The sequence below is a fragment of the Cherax quadricarinatus genome, chromosome 22 (genome assembly GCF_038502225.1).
Source record: "Cherax quadricarinatus isolate ZL_2023a chromosome 22, ASM3850222v1, whole genome shotgun sequence".
NCBI lineage: Eukaryota > Metazoa > Arthropoda > Malacostraca > Decapoda > Parastacidae > Cherax > Cherax quadricarinatus.
In genome coordinates this window covers 21880757-21903839 of record NC_091313.1, presented here as the reverse complement: position 1 = coordinate 21903839, position 23083 = coordinate 21880757, and the positions used below count along the sequence as shown (strand labels likewise).

At 33.8% G+C, this 23083-nt stretch overlaps 1 protein-coding gene across 4 annotated transcripts in view; it reads left to right on the top strand.

The window, feature by feature from the left end:
- LOC128689739 (endoplasmic reticulum membrane sensor NFE2L1) overlaps nt 1-23083 on the top strand; it is a 411774-nt gene that overhangs the window by 100481 nt on the left and 288210 nt on the right. For all 4 annotated transcript variants that reach the window (XM_070087539.1, XM_070087540.1, XM_070087541.1 and 1 more), the window contains exons 4-5: nt 12926-13116; nt 17098-17250. In XM_070087539.1, coding sequence (XP_069943640.1) covers nt 12926-13116; nt 17098-17250 — 344 coding nt within the window. The remainder of the gene's footprint in view (nt 1-12925; nt 13117-17097; nt 17251-23083) is intronic.

Below are 23083 nucleotides of genomic sequence, written 5' to 3'. Positions count from 1 at the left end.
ATATATATATATATATATATATATATATATATATATATATATATATATATATATATATATATATATATATATATATATATATATATATATATATATATATATATATATATATATATATATATATATATATATATATATATATATATATATATATATATATATATATATATATATATATATATATATATATATATATATATATATATATATATATATATATATATATATATATATATATATATATATATATATATATATATATATATATATATATATATATATATATATATATATATATATATATATATATATATATATATATATATATATATATATATATATATATATATATATATATATATATATATATATATATATATATATATATATATATATATATATATATATATATATATATATATATATATATATATATATATATATATATATATATATATATATATATATATATATATATATATATATATATATATATATATATATATATATATATATATATATATATATATATATATATATATATATATATATATATATATATATATATATATATATATATATATATATATATATATATATATATATATATATATATATATATATATATATATATATATATATATATATATATATATATATATATATATATATATATATATATATATATATATATATATATATATATATATATATATATATATATATATATATATATATATATATATATATATATATATATGTATGTATATATATATATATATATATATATATATATTTATTTTTTTTTTTTATTATCACACCGGCCGATTCCCACCAAGGCAGGGTGGCCCGAAAAAGAAAAACTTTCACCATCATTCACTCCATCACTGTCTTGCCAGAAGGGTGCTTTACACTACAGTTTTTAAACTGCAACATTAACACCCCTCCTTCAGAGTGCAGGCACTGTACTTCCCATCTCCAGGACTCAAGTCCGGCCTGCCGGTTTCCCTGAATCCCTTCATAAATGTTACTTTGCTCACACTCCAACAGCACGTCAAGTATTAAAAACCATTTGTCTCCATTCACTCCTATCAAACACGCTCACGCATGCCTGCTGGAAGTCCAAGCCCCTCGCACACAAAACCTCCTTTACCCCCTCCCTCCAACCCTTCCTAGGCCGACCCCTACCCCGCCTTCCTTCCACTACAGACTGATACACTCTTGAAGTCATTCTGTTTCGCTCCATTCTCTCTACATGTCCGAACCACCTCAACAACCCTTCCTCAGCCCTCTGGACAACAGTTTTGGTAATCCCGCACCTCCTCCTAACTTCCAAACTACGAATTCTCTGCATTATATTCACACCACACATTGCCCTCAGACATGACATCTCCACTGCCTCCAGCCTTCTCCTCGCTGCAACATTCATCACCCACGCTTCACACCCATATAAGAGCGTTGGTAAAACTATACTCTCATACATTCCCCTCTTTGCCTCCAAGGACAAAGTTCTTTGTCTCCACAGACTCCTAAGTGCACCACTCACTCTTTTTCCCTCATCAATTCTATGATTCACCTCATCTTTCATAGACCCATCCGCTGACACGTCCACTCCCAAATATCTGAATACGTTCACCTCCTCCATACTCTCTCCCTCCAATCTGATATTCAATCTTTCATCACCTAATCTTTTTGTTATCCTCATAACCTTACTCTTTCCTGTATTCACCTTTAATTTTCTTCTTTTGCACACCCTACCAAATTCATCCACCAATCTCTGCAACTTCTCTTCAGAATCTCCCAAGAGCACAGTGTCATCAGCAAAGAGCAGCTGTGACAACTCCCACTTTGTGTGTGATTCTTTATCTTTTAACTCCACGCCTCTTGCCAAGACCCTCGCATTTACTTCTCTTACAACCCCATCTATAAATATATTAAACAACCACGGTGACATCACACATCCTTGTCTAAGGCCTACTTTTACTGGGAAAAAATTTCCCTCTTTCCTACATACTCTAACTTGAGCCTCACTATCCTCGTAAAAACTCTTCACTGCTTTCAGTAACCTACCTCCTACACCATACACTTGCAACATCTGCCACATTGCCCCCCTATCCACCCTGTCATACGCCTTTTCCAAATCCATAAATGCCACAAAGACCTCTTTAGCCTTATCTAAATACTGTTCACTTATATGTTTCACTGTAAACACCTGGTCCACACACCCCCTACCTTTCCTAAAGCCTCCTTGTTCATCTGCTATCCTATTCTCCGTCTTACTCTTAATTCTTTCAATTATAACTCTACCATACACTTTACCAGGTACACTCAACAGACTTATCCCCCTATAATTTTTGCACTCTCTTTTATCCCCTTTGCCTTTATACAAAGGAACTATGCATGCTCTCTGCCAATCCCTAGGTACCTTACCCTCTTCCATACATTTATTAAATAATTGCACCAACCACTCCAAAACTATATCCCCACCTGCTTTTAACATTTCTATCTTTATCCCATCAATCCCGGCTGCCTGACCCCCTTTCATTTTACCTACTGCCTCACGAACTTCCCCCACACTCACAACTGGCTCTTCCTCACTCCTACAAGATGTTATTCCTCCTTGCCCTATACACGAAATCACAGCTTCCCTATCTTCATCAACATTTAACAATTCCTCAAAATATTCCTTCCATCTTCCCAATACCTCTAACTCTCCATTTAATAACTCTCCTCTCCTATTTTTAACTGACAAATCCATTTGTTCTCTAGGCTTTCTTAACTTGTTAATCTCACTCCAAAACTTTTTCTTATTTTCAACAAAATTTGTTGATAACATCTCACCCACTCTCTCATTTGCTCTCTTTTTACATTGCTTCACCACTCTCTTAACTTCTCTCTTTTTCTCCATATACTCTTCCCTCCTTGCATCACTTCTACTTTGTAAAAACTTCTCATATGCTAACTTTTTCTCCCTTACTACTCTCTTTACATCATCATTCCACCAATCGCTCCTCTTCCCTCCTGCACCCACTTTCCTGTAACCACAAACTTCTGCTGAACACTCTAACACTACATTTTTAAACCTACCCCATACCTCTTCGACCCCATTGCCTATGCTCTCATTAGCCCATCTATCCTCCAATAGCTGTTTATATCTTACCCTAACTGCCTCCTCTTTTAGTTTATAAACCTTCACCTCTCTCTTCCCTGATGCTTCTATTCTCCTTGTATCCCATCTACCTTTTACTCTCAGTGTAGCTACAACTAGAAAGTGATCTGATATATCTGTGGCCCCTCTATAAACATGTACATCCTGAAGTCTACTCAACAGTCTTTTATCTACCAATACATAATCCAACAAACTACTGTCATTTCGCCCTACATCATATCGTGTATACTTATTTATCCTCTTTTTCTTAAAATATGTATTACCTATAACTAAACCCCTTTCTATACAAAGTTCAATCAAAGGGCTCCCATTATCATTTACACCTGGCACCCCAAACTTACCTACCACACCCTCTCTAAAAGTTTCTCCTACTTTAGCATTCAAGTCCCCTACCACAATTACTCTCTCACTTGGTTCAAAGGCTCCTATACATTCACTTAACATCTCCCAAAATCTCTCTCTCTCCTCTGCATTCCTCTCTTCTCCAGGTGCATACACGCTTATTATGACCCACTTCTCGCATCCAACCTTTACTTTAATCCACATAATTCTTGAATTTACACATTCATATTCTCTTTTCTCCTTCCATAACTGATCATTTAACATTACTGCTACCCCTTCCTTTGCTCTAACTCTCTCAGATACTCCAGATTTAATCCCATTTATTTCCCCCCACTGAAACTCTCCTACCCCCTTCAGCTTTGTTTCGCTTAGGGCCAGGACATCCAACTTCTTTTCATTCATAACATCAGCAATCATCTGTTTCTTGTCATCCGCACTACATCCACGCACATTTAAGCAACCCAGTTTTATAAAGTTTTTCTTCTTCTCTTTTTTAGTAATTGTATACAGGAGAAGGGGTTACTAGCCCATTGCTCCCGGCATTTTAGTCGCCTCATACGACACGCATGGCTTACGGAGGAAAGATTCTTTTCCACTTCCCCATGGACAATAGAAGAAATAAAAAAGAACAAGAGCTATTTAGAAAAAGGAGAAAAACCTAGATGTATGTATATATATATATGCATGTGCGTGTCTGTGAAGTGTGACCAAAGTGTAAGTAGGAGTAGCAAGATATCCCTGTTATCTTAGCGTGTTTATGAGACAGAAAAAGAAACCAGCAATCCTACCATCATGCAAAACAGTTACAGGTTTTTGTTTCACAGTCATCTGGCAGGACGGTAGTACTTCCCTGGGTGGTTGCTGTCTACCAACCTACTACCTATATATATATATATATATATATATATATATATATATATATATATATATATATATATATATATATATATATATATATATATATATATATATATATATATATATATATATATATATATATATATAATATATATATATATATATATATATATATATATATATATATATATATATATATATATATATATATATATATATATATATATATATATATATATATATATATATATATATATATATATATATATATATATATATATATATATATATATATATATATATATATATATATATATATATATATATATATATATATATATATATATATATATATATATATATATATATATATATATATATATATATATATATATATATATATATATATATATATATATATATATATATATATATATATATATATATATATATATATATATATATATATATATATATATATATATATATATATATATATATATATATATATATATATATATATATATATATATATATATATATATATATATATATATATATATATATATATATATATATATATATATATATATATATATATATATATATATATATATATATATATATATATATATATATATATATATATATATATATATATATATATATATATATATATATATATATATATATATATATATATATATATATATATATATATATATATATATATATATATATATATATATATATATATATATATATATATATATATATATATATATATATATATATATATATATATATATATATATATATATATATATATATATATATATATATATATATATATATATATATATATATATATATATATATATATATATATATATATATATATATATATATATATATATATATATATATATATATATATATATATATATATATATATATATATATATATATATATATATATATATATATATATATATATATATATATATATATATATATATATATATATATATGGGAAAAAATTCGGTCAGTACTGGCACCTGAACATACTACTGGAATGAAAAAAGTTCGTTAACCGGGGGTCCACTGTATATATATATATATATATATATATATATATATATATATATATATATATATATATATATATATATATATATATATATATATATATATATATATTATATATATATATATATATATATATATATATATATATATATATTATATCTATATATATATATATATATATATATATATATATATATATATATATTATATATATATATATATATATTATATATATATATATATATATATTATATCTATATATATTATATCTATATATATTATATCTATATATATTATATCTATATATATTATATCTATATATATTATATCTATATATATCTATATATATTATATATATATATATTATATCTATATATATATATATATATATATATATATATATATATATATATATATATATATATATATCTATATATATATATATATATATATATATATATATATATATATATATATATATATATATATTATATATATATATATATATATATATATATATATATATATATATATATATATATATATATATATATATATATATATATATATATATATATATATATATATATATATATATATATATATATATATATATTATATATATATATATATATATATATATATATATATATATATATATATATATATATAGATATATATATATATAATTATTTTTAGATCTTGTGTGTTTTAGTAGAGGAAGTGAAATCCTCTATTTTACAATTTTTAGGAAGCAACCACTGGTTTAATATAATAATCATAATTTTAAAAATGTAAGTCACTGCAGTCAAATAATATTAATATGAAACATGGCAAGTTGATGCAAGAAGTAAATGCTGTACATAAGTGTTGGTAGAAGTGGTATGCTACAATGGCTGAAAGGTGACCAGCCCTTTGAGAGGGGGCTATAGCTGCCTGCCATATAGGGGCTAATCGAGCTTTAGGGAGGCGGGCCCAACTGGGCAGCGTGAGACAATTGGACCTTTGAAGATTGTGGTGGGAGGTGCCCCATGACTGTGTGTAAGTCTGCCTCTCTCTCCATAGATTACTCTTAAAAGTTTGGCAGACTCAGCAGGAGGTATTTCCTACCTTGTCGAAATATGAAAATTGGCTTTCATTAATCTCACCTGTCAAAGTCACAGCTATTGAATGTCTGCCGCTACGTTGAACAATGTGGGTTGAGTTGCCATCTGTATGATGACCACGTAACGTTTGTGTAAGGATAATTTTTAAGATGAGCGAATATTGTTGAGACTTGTGTAGTCACAGAGGTTACGCATAAAGAATAATGTAACGAGCAGTATCAAGATTTCTTTTTTCTGCAAATTTTATTTTTTGAAAGAGAAAACGAAGTTCAGGGTTGCCCAGTTGGCAGCACATGATGATTGCTGGCGGGTAGCGTTTGGGGCGTCCCAGCGGGATATTGGCGGCAGCGTTGTGTGATGGGATATCCGGCTGGCGTTAGTCAACCCTTGCGGGACCAACCCTTCATGGTAGTTCCCCCCCACAGTTGGTCTCCCTTCTTACTCCTCCCCCAAAAGTGTAGTACCCCCAACCCCTCCAGGAGGGTCTTTGTTACACCATTTGGCCAAGTTTCCTGTTGGGTGCGCAGCCATATTGGCGGGTTGGCTGATAGTCTACCACCTGTCTGGTGCTGGGCCTTCTCAGTTGTTGATCTCACAGTGTTGTAGAATAGTTGTGTACAGTTGCAGTGGTGGTGGCAGTGTGGCAGCATGGTCAAGTTGATGGTCATTATTTAGTGATGGTTAGTAAGATGAAAACTGTAAGATAGTGATCCTAGTGGCTGCTGCTAAGTTGTATAACAAGTCTTTGATCACAAGAGCTTGTATTCATAATACAAAATATTCTCTGGGATTGCATCTGTAACTTCCTGTGTGTAATTTTGTGAAGGACATTGTGTGGAAAATACTGGACAAAAGAAAGTGGAATGATAACCTTGAAATTTATGAGAGGAAGGTGAAGGATGCACACTATGTAAGTGTTAAAGAAATTATTTATTTGTTGTCACTTGAATATACAAAACTTAAGACCTTTCACATAATGCATATTATACTGAATTAGCTGTCAGAGTACAGTATCTGTCTGTAAATAACTTTAAAGCCATTGAATATGTTGTTGCTTTGATACTTAAATTTTTTTAGAAAATTTTTCTCTTGTTCTTGTGCAGTACTATAAAAATATGTTTTATAGGAAATTTGAATTTTCTTGCAGGTTGTATTACTGCTTTAAGAAAACATAAGGTTCTTTATAATATTGCTATAATTTTTTTGCTGCCTTTTATTTAGAACTAAAGCAACTATGAGACCAGTGCTCTCTGTCTCTTACTGTGGGCGTTGGGGGAAGACTTTGGTTTTGTTGTGCTTTCAGGTTAGTATCATTAATCATATTGGGACCATTGATGGGATGATGACAGAGGCCCAGGTAGACCCAAACTGGCAGGAGGCACACTAATGTTGCTGCCCCTTTGGAGGTGGGCCTCAACTTACTCAAAAGTTATATTTATTTTCCATAGTCATTTTATAATGTGGGAATTGTGGTAAATTTGCAGGGTATTTAACATTAAAAATTGTTACATAGGTGGGAAATACTGTTTGCACAACAGTAATGTGATTAGTAGTGAATAATAATATACTGTACAGGTGTCTTCTTGATTTACAAAGAAAGAAAAAAAAATTGAAGACTTTGAGGTTTTGGTATTTCTTTTTTATTTTCATGGAGAATTATCATTAAAGTATACTGATGCTAAGAAAAACTTAAAGGGCTGTAATATGCATTATGTGAATGTTATTGTAAGATTAAATTGTTTAGTTAATATAGTATTGTATTTTATATTTTTTGATTATGAATAAATAGTGTATTTAATTATGTATTTTTTATGTGCTTTATGTACAGGGCATTATTATAAACAGTCCTTAGTCAAAGAATCATCTTCATGCTGGAGCATTTGTACTTCCGTGCATTTTGTGTCGCTACTTGCTTCTCATGTCATCCTTGGTACAGTGATCAGTCATGATGACACAACACCTCTTCCTTGAGCACTCAGCCAGCACACTTCCATCAGCTTTGTTACTTATCTGTGATAGTTCTTTCCTAATTGAAATGCTGTATTTTATTTATGTATTTCAGAATGCTTCATTGTTGTTTCTACTTATATTTTTCATGGCCCTGGAAATATGCTGATTTTATTTTTTTGTTTATTTATTTATATATTTCTTCTGTTAATGTTTTTTTATTTGCAATATTTGGGAACATTTCCACGAATATTTTATTTTAATAAAATTTAATTGTTTGATGTTTAATGTTTTTTAATTTCATGATAATTTATTTATAAAATGATCTTCAAATTCTTGCTTTTATTCCCTCTTACCCCTTCTCCCTTTCACCAGTTTTAGTGCCATGTTACATTTAGACCAGCTGGAAGAGCTGTAGTATATCTGTCCATCTTCCTGTAAATATCATCTTTCATAGTAACTTCTCAGCGCTTGGAACAGAATTTTTTTTTTTAAATGTATTATACTGTAAAGTCATTAAACAGAGATATGCTCCTTTTAAGCCTCCTAACTGGACCAGTTAATTAAGGAAGGGATGGTTGGTATCATCATTTAAATATCTCTTGTTTTACTAAGTTACTCAGCACTTAATAATATATTTTTTTTTGCTATTTAAATATAAAACGAGCTAAATTTATTTTGTACATGTGCATTTTTTGTGGTGGGGTGTTAAAATTAAGCATTCACTGATGTTATTTGAGTCATAACATGGTATTTCTGTAAATAAAGAGGTAATGTAAGTATAAATGAAAAACTGTGGTGAAATTCTGTTTATATACAGTAATCTGTTACATCATATTGTACACCATTGTATTTGCTTGATGAATTCAGGCAGGGTGACCCAAAAAGAAAGAAATCCCCAAAAAGAAAATACTTTCATCATCATTAAACACTTTCACCTCACTCATACATAATCACTCTTTTTGCAGAGGTGCCCAGATACAACAGTTAAGAAGCATATATAAAGATATATAACATATCCCTCCAAGCTGCTAATATCCTAAACCCCTCCTTTAAAGTGCAGGCATTGTACTTTCCATTTCCAGTACTCAAGTCTGGCTATATAAAAATAACTGGTTTCCCTGAATCCCTTCACTAAATATTACCCTGCTCACACTCCAACAGCTCATCAGGTCCCAAAAACCATTCGTCTCCATTCACTCTTATCAAACACACTCACGCATGCACCTCGCCCACAAAACCTCCTTTACCCTGTCCCTCCAACCTTTTTGAGGACGAACCCTACCCCGCCTTCCTTTCCCTACAGATTTATACACTCTTCATGTCATTCTATTTTGATCCATTCTCTCTAAATGACGAAACCACCTCAACAACCCCTCTTCAGCCCTGACTAATACTTTATTAACTCCACACTGTCTCCTAATTTCCACACTCCGAATTTTCTGCATAATGTTTACACCACACATTGCCCTTAGACAGAACATCTCCACTGCCTCCAACCACCTCCTCACTGCAGCATTTACAACCCAAGTTTCACACCCATATAAGAGTGTTGGTACCACTATACTTTCATACATTCCCTTCTTTGCCTCCATAGATAACATTTTTTGTCTCCACTTATACCTCAATGCACCACTCACCTTTTTTCCTTCATCAGTTCTGTGAGTAACCTCATCCTTCATAAACCCATCCACTGACACATCAACTCCCAAATATCTGAAAACATTCACTTTTTCCATACTCCCTCTCTCCAATGTGATATCCAATTTTTTGTGTATCTAAATCATTTGATACCCTCATCACCTTACTCTTATCTATGTTCACTTTCAACTTTCTACCTTTACACACCTTTTATATGTATATGGCTTTTATATGTACAGTATATATACAGTATGTGCAGTATTTATTATGCTCAGCATAACCAAAGGCTTTCAGTGTAGGCTGTGGAAAAAGATTTATTATTGGTGTATCATTATTATTATTATTATTTTATTATAATTTTTGTTTTATTATTATTATTATATTTTATTATTATTATTATTATTATTATTATTATTATTATTATTATTATTATTATTATTGAGTATAAAGTCCTCAAATGCATGCATGGCATAATAAAAAACCCAGGCAAAACATTTTATCAACAATTGCTTTAGATAAATGGCAACTAATGCATGCATAAAATCACATGTGCTGCAAATTTTCTTAAGAAAATAAGAGTCAGGTATATGGTACAAGTTAAAGAAATAAAAGTCATTGATATTAAGAAAGACTATTATTGATGTACAGTAGAAGGCTGAAAAAATTGTCTTGACTAATGCTAAATGAATTATTTATGTATTGCAAATCAAATGTTTTATAGAAAATCTTAAGCATAGACTTGTTATAATGCTAGATTATGGCCCAGCTATGCAGAACATTTGCTGAAATTATTAGTCTAACTTCCTGTTATATGATTGCGAAATGGAACCCTGTTAAACATTTTGCACTCTGGCAGGATTGCTTGTCTTATTATTCTGCCTCAGTAACATTTATCTTTACTGTCTTAATTCTTAATAGCTCTATTTTGTAATATTTCCCTTACAATTTAGGAGGCTTGGTGTGAGACAGCTATGGAAGCAGTGATTCTTGGAACCACTGATAGATGTTAACAGATTTAAGAGTTTAAAATGTTAACTTTCATGTTTACTGGTTACTTTGATGTAAATAATATGCTGTGCAACCCTTAGCTTTGTCCTCCTGTAATTATTATTGCAATCTTTCTCTTTCATACAATTACAAGTATTTTACTAAAGAGAAGAATGTTGAAGATTTATGAGCAGTTTTGGTAACTTAGCTAATGGTTTTGGGAATAATTTTTTCCTTTTCTGTAAATAAATGCACAATATGTATTTTTCATATTTACTTGTTTTGTACATGTAAATAATACAGTATAAAGAAAGATCCTGGATTATATGTCTTTTCTTTAATGAAAGAGGCAGCAGATTATAAACATACAGTACATAAAAATATAAATGCATGATTTGGCTGGTGTTTGTTAATTTATTAACCATTTGAGTTTCATTGTAGTTAGGTAAGTAGTTTAATACAACAGAATCATTAGTAAACTCTTTAAGTGTAAGGGTATGGAATATTTCAGCTCTTGTAGTGAAATATATATAGTTACAAAAGAAAGTATGTAGGAAGTGAGTTGTTTTCAAAATAAGAACATTATTTTCATCTGTTCTATTGGGAGGAACTAATTCCCTAGCTCAGCCATCCATCTGACTAGAAAACATAACATTTAAAAGAAGAACTTGTTACTTATAAATTTTGAAATATTTTTTAAGAGTGAGAGTCAGTTTGCTGTGAACTACTGTTATCCCTAAAAATATGGCAAACCCAGAAATAAAATTTCCTGTGTGCATATGTGTGGCAAAGTTAAAAAAAATATTAAAGTTTTAAAGGGTATATTTTTCTATGTCAAAAAAACTATTGGATAATAACCTACAGTTTTATGGCATTTTGAAATTGTTGAGAAATGGTCACTCGTTGGCAGCTGCATTGTGAATTCCTTAGCAGTATACGTACACATTTTACAATTTGAGGTCACCAAATATAGATTGTTTCTTCATTTTTTGTTTTGGATGTCTAACATTATTATATATGCTACTGTAGTTACGTGTAGTATCAAGTGTGCATCAAGGTATTTTAGTATACTAAAACATGGGGAGACATATCACGTGACAGCTTCACTAGGAATATACATTACATTATAAATTGATACGACTTAGTTTTTCTAATTTTTTATAAGAGTACTGTACATTACATAGAATTAACAGTTATATTATAATAAACTTTAAAAATTAAGGAGTTAAAGGTGCATGCATTGAAAATAAAGGAGTTAAAGGTACAATTTAACCTGTGTATTTGGTCCATAATTTTAAAACTTCATTATATTGAGGTTCTTTATATCAAAATTTTACTGAACTTTGAACATTATCTTAATTGTAGCACATATAATATCCTAGCTTACTACTAGCTACTAAGAGTTACTCCCTTCATATTGGCAAAGAGCATTTCATCTAAGGAATTGAGTCACCCTCTCGTTCTTCAGATAAAAGCTGCTGTATAACCCTTATGGGTTTAGCACTTTTTGAGTCTAATAATAATCTAAAAATCAGTGTATTGAAAAATAGTTAAGGAGGCAACAGAGTTCCTTCTGTTAATATGTCATAAATTTCTTAGTTTGTCAGTGGTTCAGATGAGGTTAAATTCCATCACTAAAAAAAAAAAAAATTCACTCATAAATGCATTAAAGTGCATGTGTATAATGTAAGTATTATTCATAATTAATTGCTGTGTTAAGGACACCATGAAATGAGACAACATTACATTATACCTATATTAAATATTATTTTATTTTTCCTTGTAGGTGAGCAGTTACTCTCACCTGAGAGTCAAATCAGTGGAGGAGACGTGATTTTTGAGCCAGTGTCACCCCTTAATTCACCTTCCTTCACTCTCAACGAGACAGTGCCAGAGTTTAACCTTGATTTCAACCTTGACGAGGCTCTTAAGTTTGTTGGACTCAATTGTTCTGAGACTGGAGAGACAATTTGGAAGGTACGTTCATGCTTTTGTTTTTTTCCTAATCTAATTTAAAATATAGATATACTGTGCTTTATTGTCAAAACTTGCCAACTTGGCCTATTAGGAAATTATCATTTTGCCAAACTAGAAAATTATGTACAATGGACCCCCAGGTTTCGTAATTAATCCGTTCCAGAGAGAGTGACTAAACCTGAATCCGAATTAATTTTCCCCATAAGAAATAATGTAAACCCAATTAATCTGTTTCAGACACCCAAAAGTATTTAAAAATGTTCTCTACATGAAATATACATTTACCTACACAGAAAACGATGATACATGAAGAATAAAACAATAATAACATCACACCTTTATTGAAGACATGGTGATACATGGAAGACAGGAGGAGGGGAGAGGATGGAGGAGTTTACAATTGTTTGGAAGGGGAATCTCCTTCCATAAAGACTTCAGGTACCAAGTCCTTATCCTGGGTTACTTCCGTTCTTTGTTTTTTAATGCCACTAGGACCAGCTTGAGAGTCACTGGACCCCTGTCGCTCAAAAAATTTTTCCAGAGAGGTCTGTTTCTGGCGTTTGTTAGGAATTGTGTTGGGAGACAGGACAAGATAGGCCTTCAATATGACACTAATATCTATCACAATTCATCTAATAAGACATAATAAACAATATTAATAACATAGAAACATGATATATACTCTAGAATGAATAAAATATGGCATTAAGAATGTTTTTTTTTTTTTTTTTACTCTATAAACATGTACATCCTGGAGCCTACCCATCAACCTTTTATCCACCAATACATAATCTAATAAACTACTTTCATTACGTGCTACATCATACCTTGTATATTTATTTATCCTCTTTTTCATAAAATATGTATTACTTATTACCAAATTTCTTTCTACACATAGCTCAATTAAACGCTCCCCATTTACATTTACCCCTGGCACCCCAAATTTACCTACTACTCCTTCCATAACATTTTTACCCACTTTAGCATTGAAATCCCCAACCACCATTACTCTCACACTTGATTCAAAACTCCCCACGCATTCACTCAACATTTCCCAAAATCTCTCTCTCTCCTCTACACTTCTCTCTTCTCCAGGTGCATACACGCTTATTATAACCCACTTTTCACATCCAATCTTTATTTTACTCCACATAATCCTTGAATTAATACATTTATAGTCCCTCTTTTCCTGCCATAGCTTATCCTTCAACATTATTGCTACTCCTTCTTTAGCTCTAACTCTATTTGAAACCCCTGACCTAATCCCATTTATTCCTCTCCACTGAAACTCTCCCACCCCCTTCAGCTTTGTTTCACTTAAAGCCAGGACATCCAGCTTCTTCTCATTCATAACATCCACAATCATCTCTTTCTTATCATCTGCACAACATCCACGCACATTCAGACTTCCCACTTTGACAATTTTCTTCTTCTTATTCTTTTTAGTAATCTTTACAGGAAAAGGGGTTACTAGCCCATTGTTCCCGGCATTTTAGTTGACTTTTACAACACGCATGGCTTACGGAGGAAAGATTCTTATTCCACTTCCCCATGGATATAAAAGGAAAATTAATAAGACCAAGAACTATTAAGATAAAATCAAAGAAAACTCAGATGAGTGTGTATGAATAAATGTGTATATGTATGTGTAGTGTGACCTAAGTGTAAGTAGAAGTAGCAAGACATGCCTGTAATCTTGCATATTTATGAGACAGACAAAAGACATCAGCAATCCTACCATCATGTAAAACAATCACAGGCTTTCGTTTTACACTCACTTGGCAGGACGGTAGTACCTCCCTGGGTGGTTGCTGTCTACCAACCTACTACCTAGATAGGAGTGAATGGAGACGAATGGTACTTGGGACCTGACGATCTGTTGGAGTGTGAGCAGGGTAATATTTAGTGAAGGGATTCAGGGAAACCGGTTATTTTCATATAGTCGGACTTGAGTCCTGGAAATGGGAAGTACAATGCCTGCACTTTAAAGGAGGGGTTTGGGATATTGGCAGTTTGGAGGGATATGTTGTGTATCTTTATATGTGTATGCTTCTAGACTGTTGTATTCTGAGCACCTCTGCAAAAACAGTGATAATGTGTGAGTGTGGTGAAAGTGTTGAATGATGATGAAAGTATTTTCTTTTTGGGGATTTTCTTTCTTTTTTGGGTCACCCTGCCTCGGTGGGAGACGGCCGACTTGTTGAAAAAAAAAAAAAAAAAAAAATTAAGAATGTCACGAGTGATGGTGTGTTGTTTGTCATTGGGTGTATAACGGCCACTGAAAGATAAGCCTTACATAGTGGTGGTGAAGGCGGCAACAAGAGGCAGCAGAGGCAGCGGTGTTAGTCAGTAGCCCTATATACCTCCAACAACAAAAGAGGAGTCAGGTTTATGCTGTCCTTTTTCTATCGATTAATTGCTCAACTTACTTGCTACACTATTAATGCTACACTTTATTGCTGGCTGGTGCTATAACCCTTTCTCAACTCCTGCTGCTTTAGTATCATACATATTCAATCAATCAATCAAGTTTATTCTCTATAAAGATTACAATGCGGGGTTTACAGATTTTGAACATTGTGTGGTTTACATGTTATAAAATACTAATTATAGAGGGGGCCACTATGACACCTAGCATGGCTAGGCATTTCAGGCAGACTTAGAGTAATTCTTAACTCAAAATTATTACAGATTATGGAGTAAGTTGGTATTAAGGCTAAGTGACTACATTATAGTTTGTGAATTTAGCAATGTGAATGCTTTTGTTTTGGTACAATACATGGTTTCTATATTAGAGTATCACAGGCAAACTTATGACTAGTTAGGATTCATTATTTTAAGATTAAGATTTGTATTTCTGTGTTTATAGTCAAATGGGTGAGTGAAAGTGTGAGCCACCAGGTGGTTTTCATGTAGTTAGTTGACGGGGTGTATCAGGGAGATAAGATGTTTTCTAACGGTAGTTTTGAAAGTGATGAATGTCTCTGCAGTTCTAGAGTTTTCTGGTAGGGTGTTCCAGATTTTAGGCACTTTGACATACATTGAATTTTTGTAAAGGCTTAGTCGGACATGGGGAATGTCATAGAAATGTTTGTGTCTGGTGTTATGCCTGTGGGTCCTGTCACAACTATCAAGAAAGCATTTTAGGTCAAGGTTAATATTGGAATTTAAGGTCCTGTAGATATAGATTGCACAGTAGTAAGTGTGGATGTTCTGAACAGGGAGTAAGTTTAGATCAATGAAGAGTGGGGGATGGGGGGTGTTGCCAGGGATGGGATTTAGTGATTATTCTTACTGCGTCTTTTTGTTGGGTTATTATTGCCTTTAGGTGTGTTGCAGAATCACTGAAAAAGGCACATTCTCCCTTCTCTCTCAGCTCTTTACCAAAGGGCTGGCTGGCACTAGGAACTTTCTTTGGGCCCTTGGTGGCTTATTTAGCAGTTGCAAGCACTAAAAAGAATGGAATAATATGAAATGTATTATATGAGCATGTGGGATCGTGCTCAGTGGCTGATGAACAATGGCACACTGAGTTCGGGCCGCTGTTGCCGTGCAGACGTGTTCAGGACGAATGACTATTACCGAGTTCAGTGACGATCACCGAGCCAATATTTTGATGAAAAAACTTTACTTATTCCGAATATTACGAAATCCGACGACGATGTAATCTGGGGGTCCACTGTATTTATTTTGGATATTACTCTTTGAAAATAACCTGGAGCATTCTGCTTAGGATAGGTTGCTAAGTTAGTTGTGGCACAAAAAATGAAAAAAAAGTGCATATATAATACAGTACATATATATCAATCAGTCCATAAAAAAATGCTGAAATTTTTTTTATTTTAAGAAAATTCTGATTGTTTGACCCCTCTGACTAATAAGCATTACAGACTCAGCTTGCACATGTGTGCACACATGAACACATGCACACACTGTAAAGCATATGCACTGTTCTGTATATACGTTTATTTTGTTTTACAGTCACCCGAATCTGTCAACACAGACGAGCTTGTCAAGGAGGTTGCAGGGAAGGAAAAGGAGGAAAGTGAAGACAACTTGGACGTACTGAACGATAGCCTGGACGACATGATCCAGGCCTCCCAGCTTCACTCGCATCACCCGCGATCACTACAGGTACAGTAAATAATTTTTTTTACTTTTTAGATTTACTAATTGGTTTGAAATGTCTTTCCTCTGTGGTGATACTATTCCTTATACGTATGCAAATAAATGTCGGGAATTTTGCCTTTTACATGTACCTTTTTTTTTTTTTTTTTTTTTTTTTTTTTTAATTAACAAGTTGGCTGTCTCCCACCGAGGCAGGGTGACCCAAAAAGAAAGAAAATCCCCAAAAAGAAAATACTTTCATCATCATTCAACTCTTTCACATAATCACTGTTTTTGCAGAGGTGCTCAGAACACAGCAGCTTAGAGGCATATAGTATATATAAAGATACACAACATATCCCTCCAAACTGACAATATCCTGAACCCCTCCTTTAGAGTGCAGGTATTGTACTTCCCATTTCCAGGACTCAAGTCCAGCTATATAAAAATAACTGGTTACCCTGAATCCCTTCACTAAATATTACCCTGCTCACACTCCAACAGATCGTCAAGTCCCAAATACCATTCGTCTCCATTCACTCCTATTGAACACGCTCACACACACCTGCTGGAAGTCCAAGCCCCTTGCCCACAAAATCTCCCTTACCCCTTCCAACCTTTTTGAAGACGACCCCTACCCCGCCTTCCTTCCCCTACAGATTTAAATGCTCTTCATGTCATTCTACTTTGATCCATTCTCTCTAAATGACCAAACCACCTCAACAACCCCTCTTCACCCCTCTAATACTTTTATTAACTCCACACCTTCTCCTAATTTCCTCACTCTGAATTTTCTGCATAATATTTACACCACACATTGCCCTTAGACAGGACATCTCCACTGCCTCCAACCACCTCCTCGCTGCTGCATTCACAACCCAAGCTTCACACCCATATAAGAGTGTTGGTACTACTATACTTTCATACATTCCCTTCTTTGCCTCCATAGATAATGTTTTTCGTCTCCACATATACCTCAATGCACTACTCACCTTTTTTTCCTCATCAATTCTATGATTAACCTCATCCTTCATAAATCCATCCACTGACACATCAACTCCAAGTACAGTGGTCCCTCAATAATTGTCCGGCCTGAAAGTTGTCCATTTCGGAAATAGTCAAGTTATTTCGTCTAAACACTGGCTCGCAAATGGTCCGTTAACTCGCTAATCGTCTTTCGTCCTGGACACGTACTCACGGCTCTGAGCCGCCTCGGCCTCCTTTCCCAGCCAGTGTGCCATTGTTTACCAGTGAGCGACGGTCCCCTCACGTGTTCATACGAAATATTTCATAATATTCCATTCATTTTAGTGCTGCCATGGCTCCAAAGAAAGCTCCTAGTGCCAAGCCTTTGGTAAAGAATGTGACAAATGCAATTGAATTTAAGAAAAACATCATTGAACAATATGAAAGTGGTGTACATGTGGCCGAACTGGCCAGGATGTATAACAAACCCCATACAACCATATCTTCCATCGTGGCAAAGAAAAAGGAAATCAAGGAAGCTGTTGTTGCTTGGAGAAAATTGAGGCCAGATTGTGTCCACAAGAGGGATTTTGAAGGGTTTGTGGCTGACCCTGATGAGCCTATGTCAGTTGTGAAATCTATTGTGGCATTGGGGAGTTCCATGGGGTTGGATGTGAGTTTGGAGGATGTGGAAGAGTTGGTGGAGGACCACAATGAAGAGCTAACCACTGAGGAGCTGCAAGAGCTTCAGCAGGAAGAACAACAGATCGCAGGTCAGAATCTTGCTGCAGAGGAGGAGGAAGAGAGATGGAAGAAGGTGCCTTCTTCAGAAATTAAAGAGATTTTTGAAATGTGGGGTAGGATGGAAAGATTCATGGAGAAACATCACCCTGAGAAGGATGTTGCAAGCCATATCGGAAATTTGTACAGTGACAGTCTTGGCCCATTTTAGGGAAGTTTTAAAGAGACACCAGTTTTTTTTGTGAGACAGGACTCCAGTGGCTCTCAAGCTGGTCCTAGTGGCATTAAGAAACAGAGAAGAGAAGTAACCCCAGAAAAGCTCTTGGTACCTGAGGTGTTGATGGAAGGGGATTTCCCTTCCAAACAGTAACTAATGCAATCTGTCTCCTCCTCCAGTCTTCCATACACTAAGAAGAATTGCCAATAAAGGTAAGTGTTATGCTGTTAATGTTTCATTCATCATGTGCCATTGTATTGTATATGTACTACATCTATATTTCATGTAAAAAAATTTTTTGTTTTAATACTTCTGGGTGTCAGGAACAGATTAATTGTATGTACATTATTTCTTATGGGGAAAATTGATTCGAAAATCGTCTATTTCGATAATAGTCCCATTTCCAGGAATGGATTATGGACGATAATTGAGGGACCACTGTATCTGAAAACATTCACTTCTTCCATACTCCTCCTCCCCAATTTGATATCCAGTTTTTCTTTATCTAAATCATTTGATATCCTCATCACCTTACTCTTTTCTATGTTCACTTTCAACTTTCTACCTTTACACACACTCCCAAACTCGTCCACTAACCTTTGCAATTTTTCTTTAGAATCTCCCATAAGCACTGTATCATCAGCAAAAAGCAACTGTGTCAATTCCCATTTTGTATTTGATTCCCCATAATTTAATCCCACCATCTTTACCTTTGATAATTTAAAATGGCATAAAAAGTTATAGTAAGTAGTAAGTGTTGGGAAGTTAAGAAATTGTAGCATAAAGTGCAGTGAATGATAGATTTCTTAAAATATGTTTAGCTTTATTTTGCTATGTGAGTGCAGAGTATTCCAGACAGATATTGAATGTTATATTATTATGAAAGTTTCAGGCAAAATAATAATGATTTAACCCCCAAAAGTATGGTATTTAAGTTATCTGGCATAATTCATTAATATTTTAAATATTGCCTAATGGGTCATCCATCATTATACCTAGAGAGATTGATTCACCAGAGTTGAAAGTTCGAAGTAAGTTGGATGAGGCATTCATCTAAATGAAAAGCTTGGAAGAAGAAAGTAATACTGTATGTACGTATATAAGGCAACTCTGGGATAAAGCCACATGACAACATGATGTGGAAGGGCTCACTTAACTCATGAAACTTAAAAGTACAAAAATACAGAAACGAAGAAGTGTGAGCTATGATGTATGTATGCATATAATAGTAGTAGGTTGGTAGACAGCAACCACCCAGAGATGTACTACCGTCCTGCCAAGTGAGTGTAAAACAAAAGCCTGTAATTGTTTTACATGATTGCTGGTGTCTTTTGTCTGTCTCATAAATATGCAAGATTACAGGTACGTCTTGCTACTTCTACTTACACTTAGGTCACACTACACATACATGTACACGTTTATTTACACACACTCATCTGAGTTTTCTTTGATTTTATCTTAAAAGTTCTTGTTCTTATTACTTTTCCTTTTATATCCATGGGGAAGTGGAATAAGAATCTTTCTTTCGTAAGCCATGCGTGTTGTTAAAGTCAACTAAAATGCTGGGAACAATGGGCTAGTAACCCCTTTTCCTGTAATAATTACTAAAAAGAAAATGATGAAGAAAATTGTCAAAGTGGGATGTCTGAATGTGCGTGGATGTTATGTGAATGATAAGAAAGAGATGATTGTGGATGTTATGAATGAGAAGAAGCTGGATGTCTTGGCTTTAAGTGAAACAAAGCTGAAGGGGGTGGGAGAGTTTCAGTGGAGAGGAATAAATGGGATTAGGTCAGGGGTTTCAAATAAAGTTAGAGCTAAAGAAGGAGTTGCAATAATGTTGAAGGATAAGCTATGGCAGGAAAAGAGGGAGTATAAATGTATTAATTCAAGGATTATGTGGAGTAAAATAAAGGTTGGATGTGAAAAATGGGTTATAGTAAGTGTATATGCACCTGGAGAAGAAAGAAGCATAGAGGAGAGAGAGAGATTTTGGGAAATGTTGAGTGAATGCATGAGGAGTTTTGAACCAAGTGTGAGAGTACTTGTGGTTGGGGATTGATGGGTAGGCTCCAGGATGTACACGTTTATAGAGGGGCAACTGATATATTGGATCATTATTTAGTTGTAGCTACAGTTAGAGTAAGAGGTAGATGGGACAAGAGGAAAATGGCAACAACAAGTAAGAGAGAGGTGAAAGTGTATAAACTAAGGGAGGAGGAAGTTCGGGTGAAATATAAGCAACTATTGGCAGAAAGGTGGGCTAGTGCACATATGAGTAGTGCGGGGGTTTAAGAGGGTTGGAATAGTTTTAAAAATGCAGTATTAGAATGTGGGGCAGAAGTTTGTGGGTATAGGAGGGTGGGTGCAGGAGGAGAGTGATTGGTGGAATGATGAAGTAAAGGGTGTGATAAAAGAGAAAAAGGTAGCTTATGAGAGGTTTTTACAAAGTGGAAGCGTTATAAGAAGAGTAGAGTACAGTGGTCTCTCGTTTTTTGTAAGTAATCCGTTCCTGGAAGTGTGACTATTATCGAAATTTACGATTTTCGAATCAATTTTCCCCATAAGAAATAATGTAAATACAATTAATCCGTTCCTGACACCCAGAAGTATTAATACAAAAAATTTTTTTTATATGAAATATAGATGTAGTATATAAACAATACAATGGGACATGATGAATGAAACATTAACAGCATAACACTTACCTTTATTGGCAATTCTTCTTAGTGTATGGAAGACTAGAGGAGGAGACAGATTGCATTAGTTACTGTTTGGAAGGGAAATCCCCTTCCATCAACACCTCAGGTACCAAGTGCTTTTCTGGGGTTACTTCTCTTCTCTGTTTCTTAATGCCACTAGGACCAGCTTGAGAGTCACTGGAGTCCTGTCTCGCAAAAAAACTGTCCAGAGAGCTCTGTTTCTGGCATCTCTTTAACACTTCCCTAAAATGGGCCAAGACTTTGCCACTGTACATGTTGCCAACATGGCTTGCAACAGCCTTGTCAGGGTGATGTTTCTTCATAAATCTTTCCAACTTACCCCACATTTCAAAAATCTCCTTAATTTCTGAAGAAGGCAACTTCTTCCATCTCTCTTCCTCCTCCTCTGCAGCAGGATTCTGAGCTGCGATCTGTTCCTGTTCCTGCTGAAGCTTTTTCAGCTCCTCAGTGGTGAGCTCTTCGTTGTGGTCTTCCACCAACTCTTCCACATCCTCCAAACTCACATCCAACCCCATGGAACTCCCCAGTGCCACAATAGATTTAACAGCTGACATAGACTCATCAGGGTCAGCCCCAAACCCTTCAAAATCCCTCTTGTGGACACAATCTGGCCACAGTTTTCTCCAAGCAGAGTTCAAAGTCCTGGTAGTCACTCCCTCCCAAGCCTTACCTATAAGGCTTATGCAATGGAGGATACTGAAGTGTTCTTTCCAAAAATCTCTTAGGGTCAAGTGAGTGTCTGAGGTCACATTAAAGCACCTTTGAAACATTGCTTTGGTGTAGAGTTTTTTAAAGTTTGAAATGACCTACTGGTCCATGGGCTGGAGGAGAGGAGTGGTATTCGGGGGCAAGAACTTTACTGTGATGAACCCAAACTCCTCCAAAATTAGGTTATTCAAGTTTGGAGGATGAACAGGTGCATTGTCCATTACTAGGAGGCACTTGAGATCCAATTTCTTTTCCAGGAGGTAATTCTTTACACTAGGGCTAAACACTTCATTGAACCACTCGACAAAAATTTCCCTCGTGACCCATGCCTTACTATTAGATTTCCAAAACACACACAATTTACTCTTCATAACATTGTTTTTCCTGAACACTCTGGGATTTTCAGAATGGTACACTAGTAATGGCTTCACTCTGAAATCCCCACTAGCATTCGCACAGAACATGAGCTTCAGCCTGTCTTTCATAGGCTTGTGTCCTGGCAGTC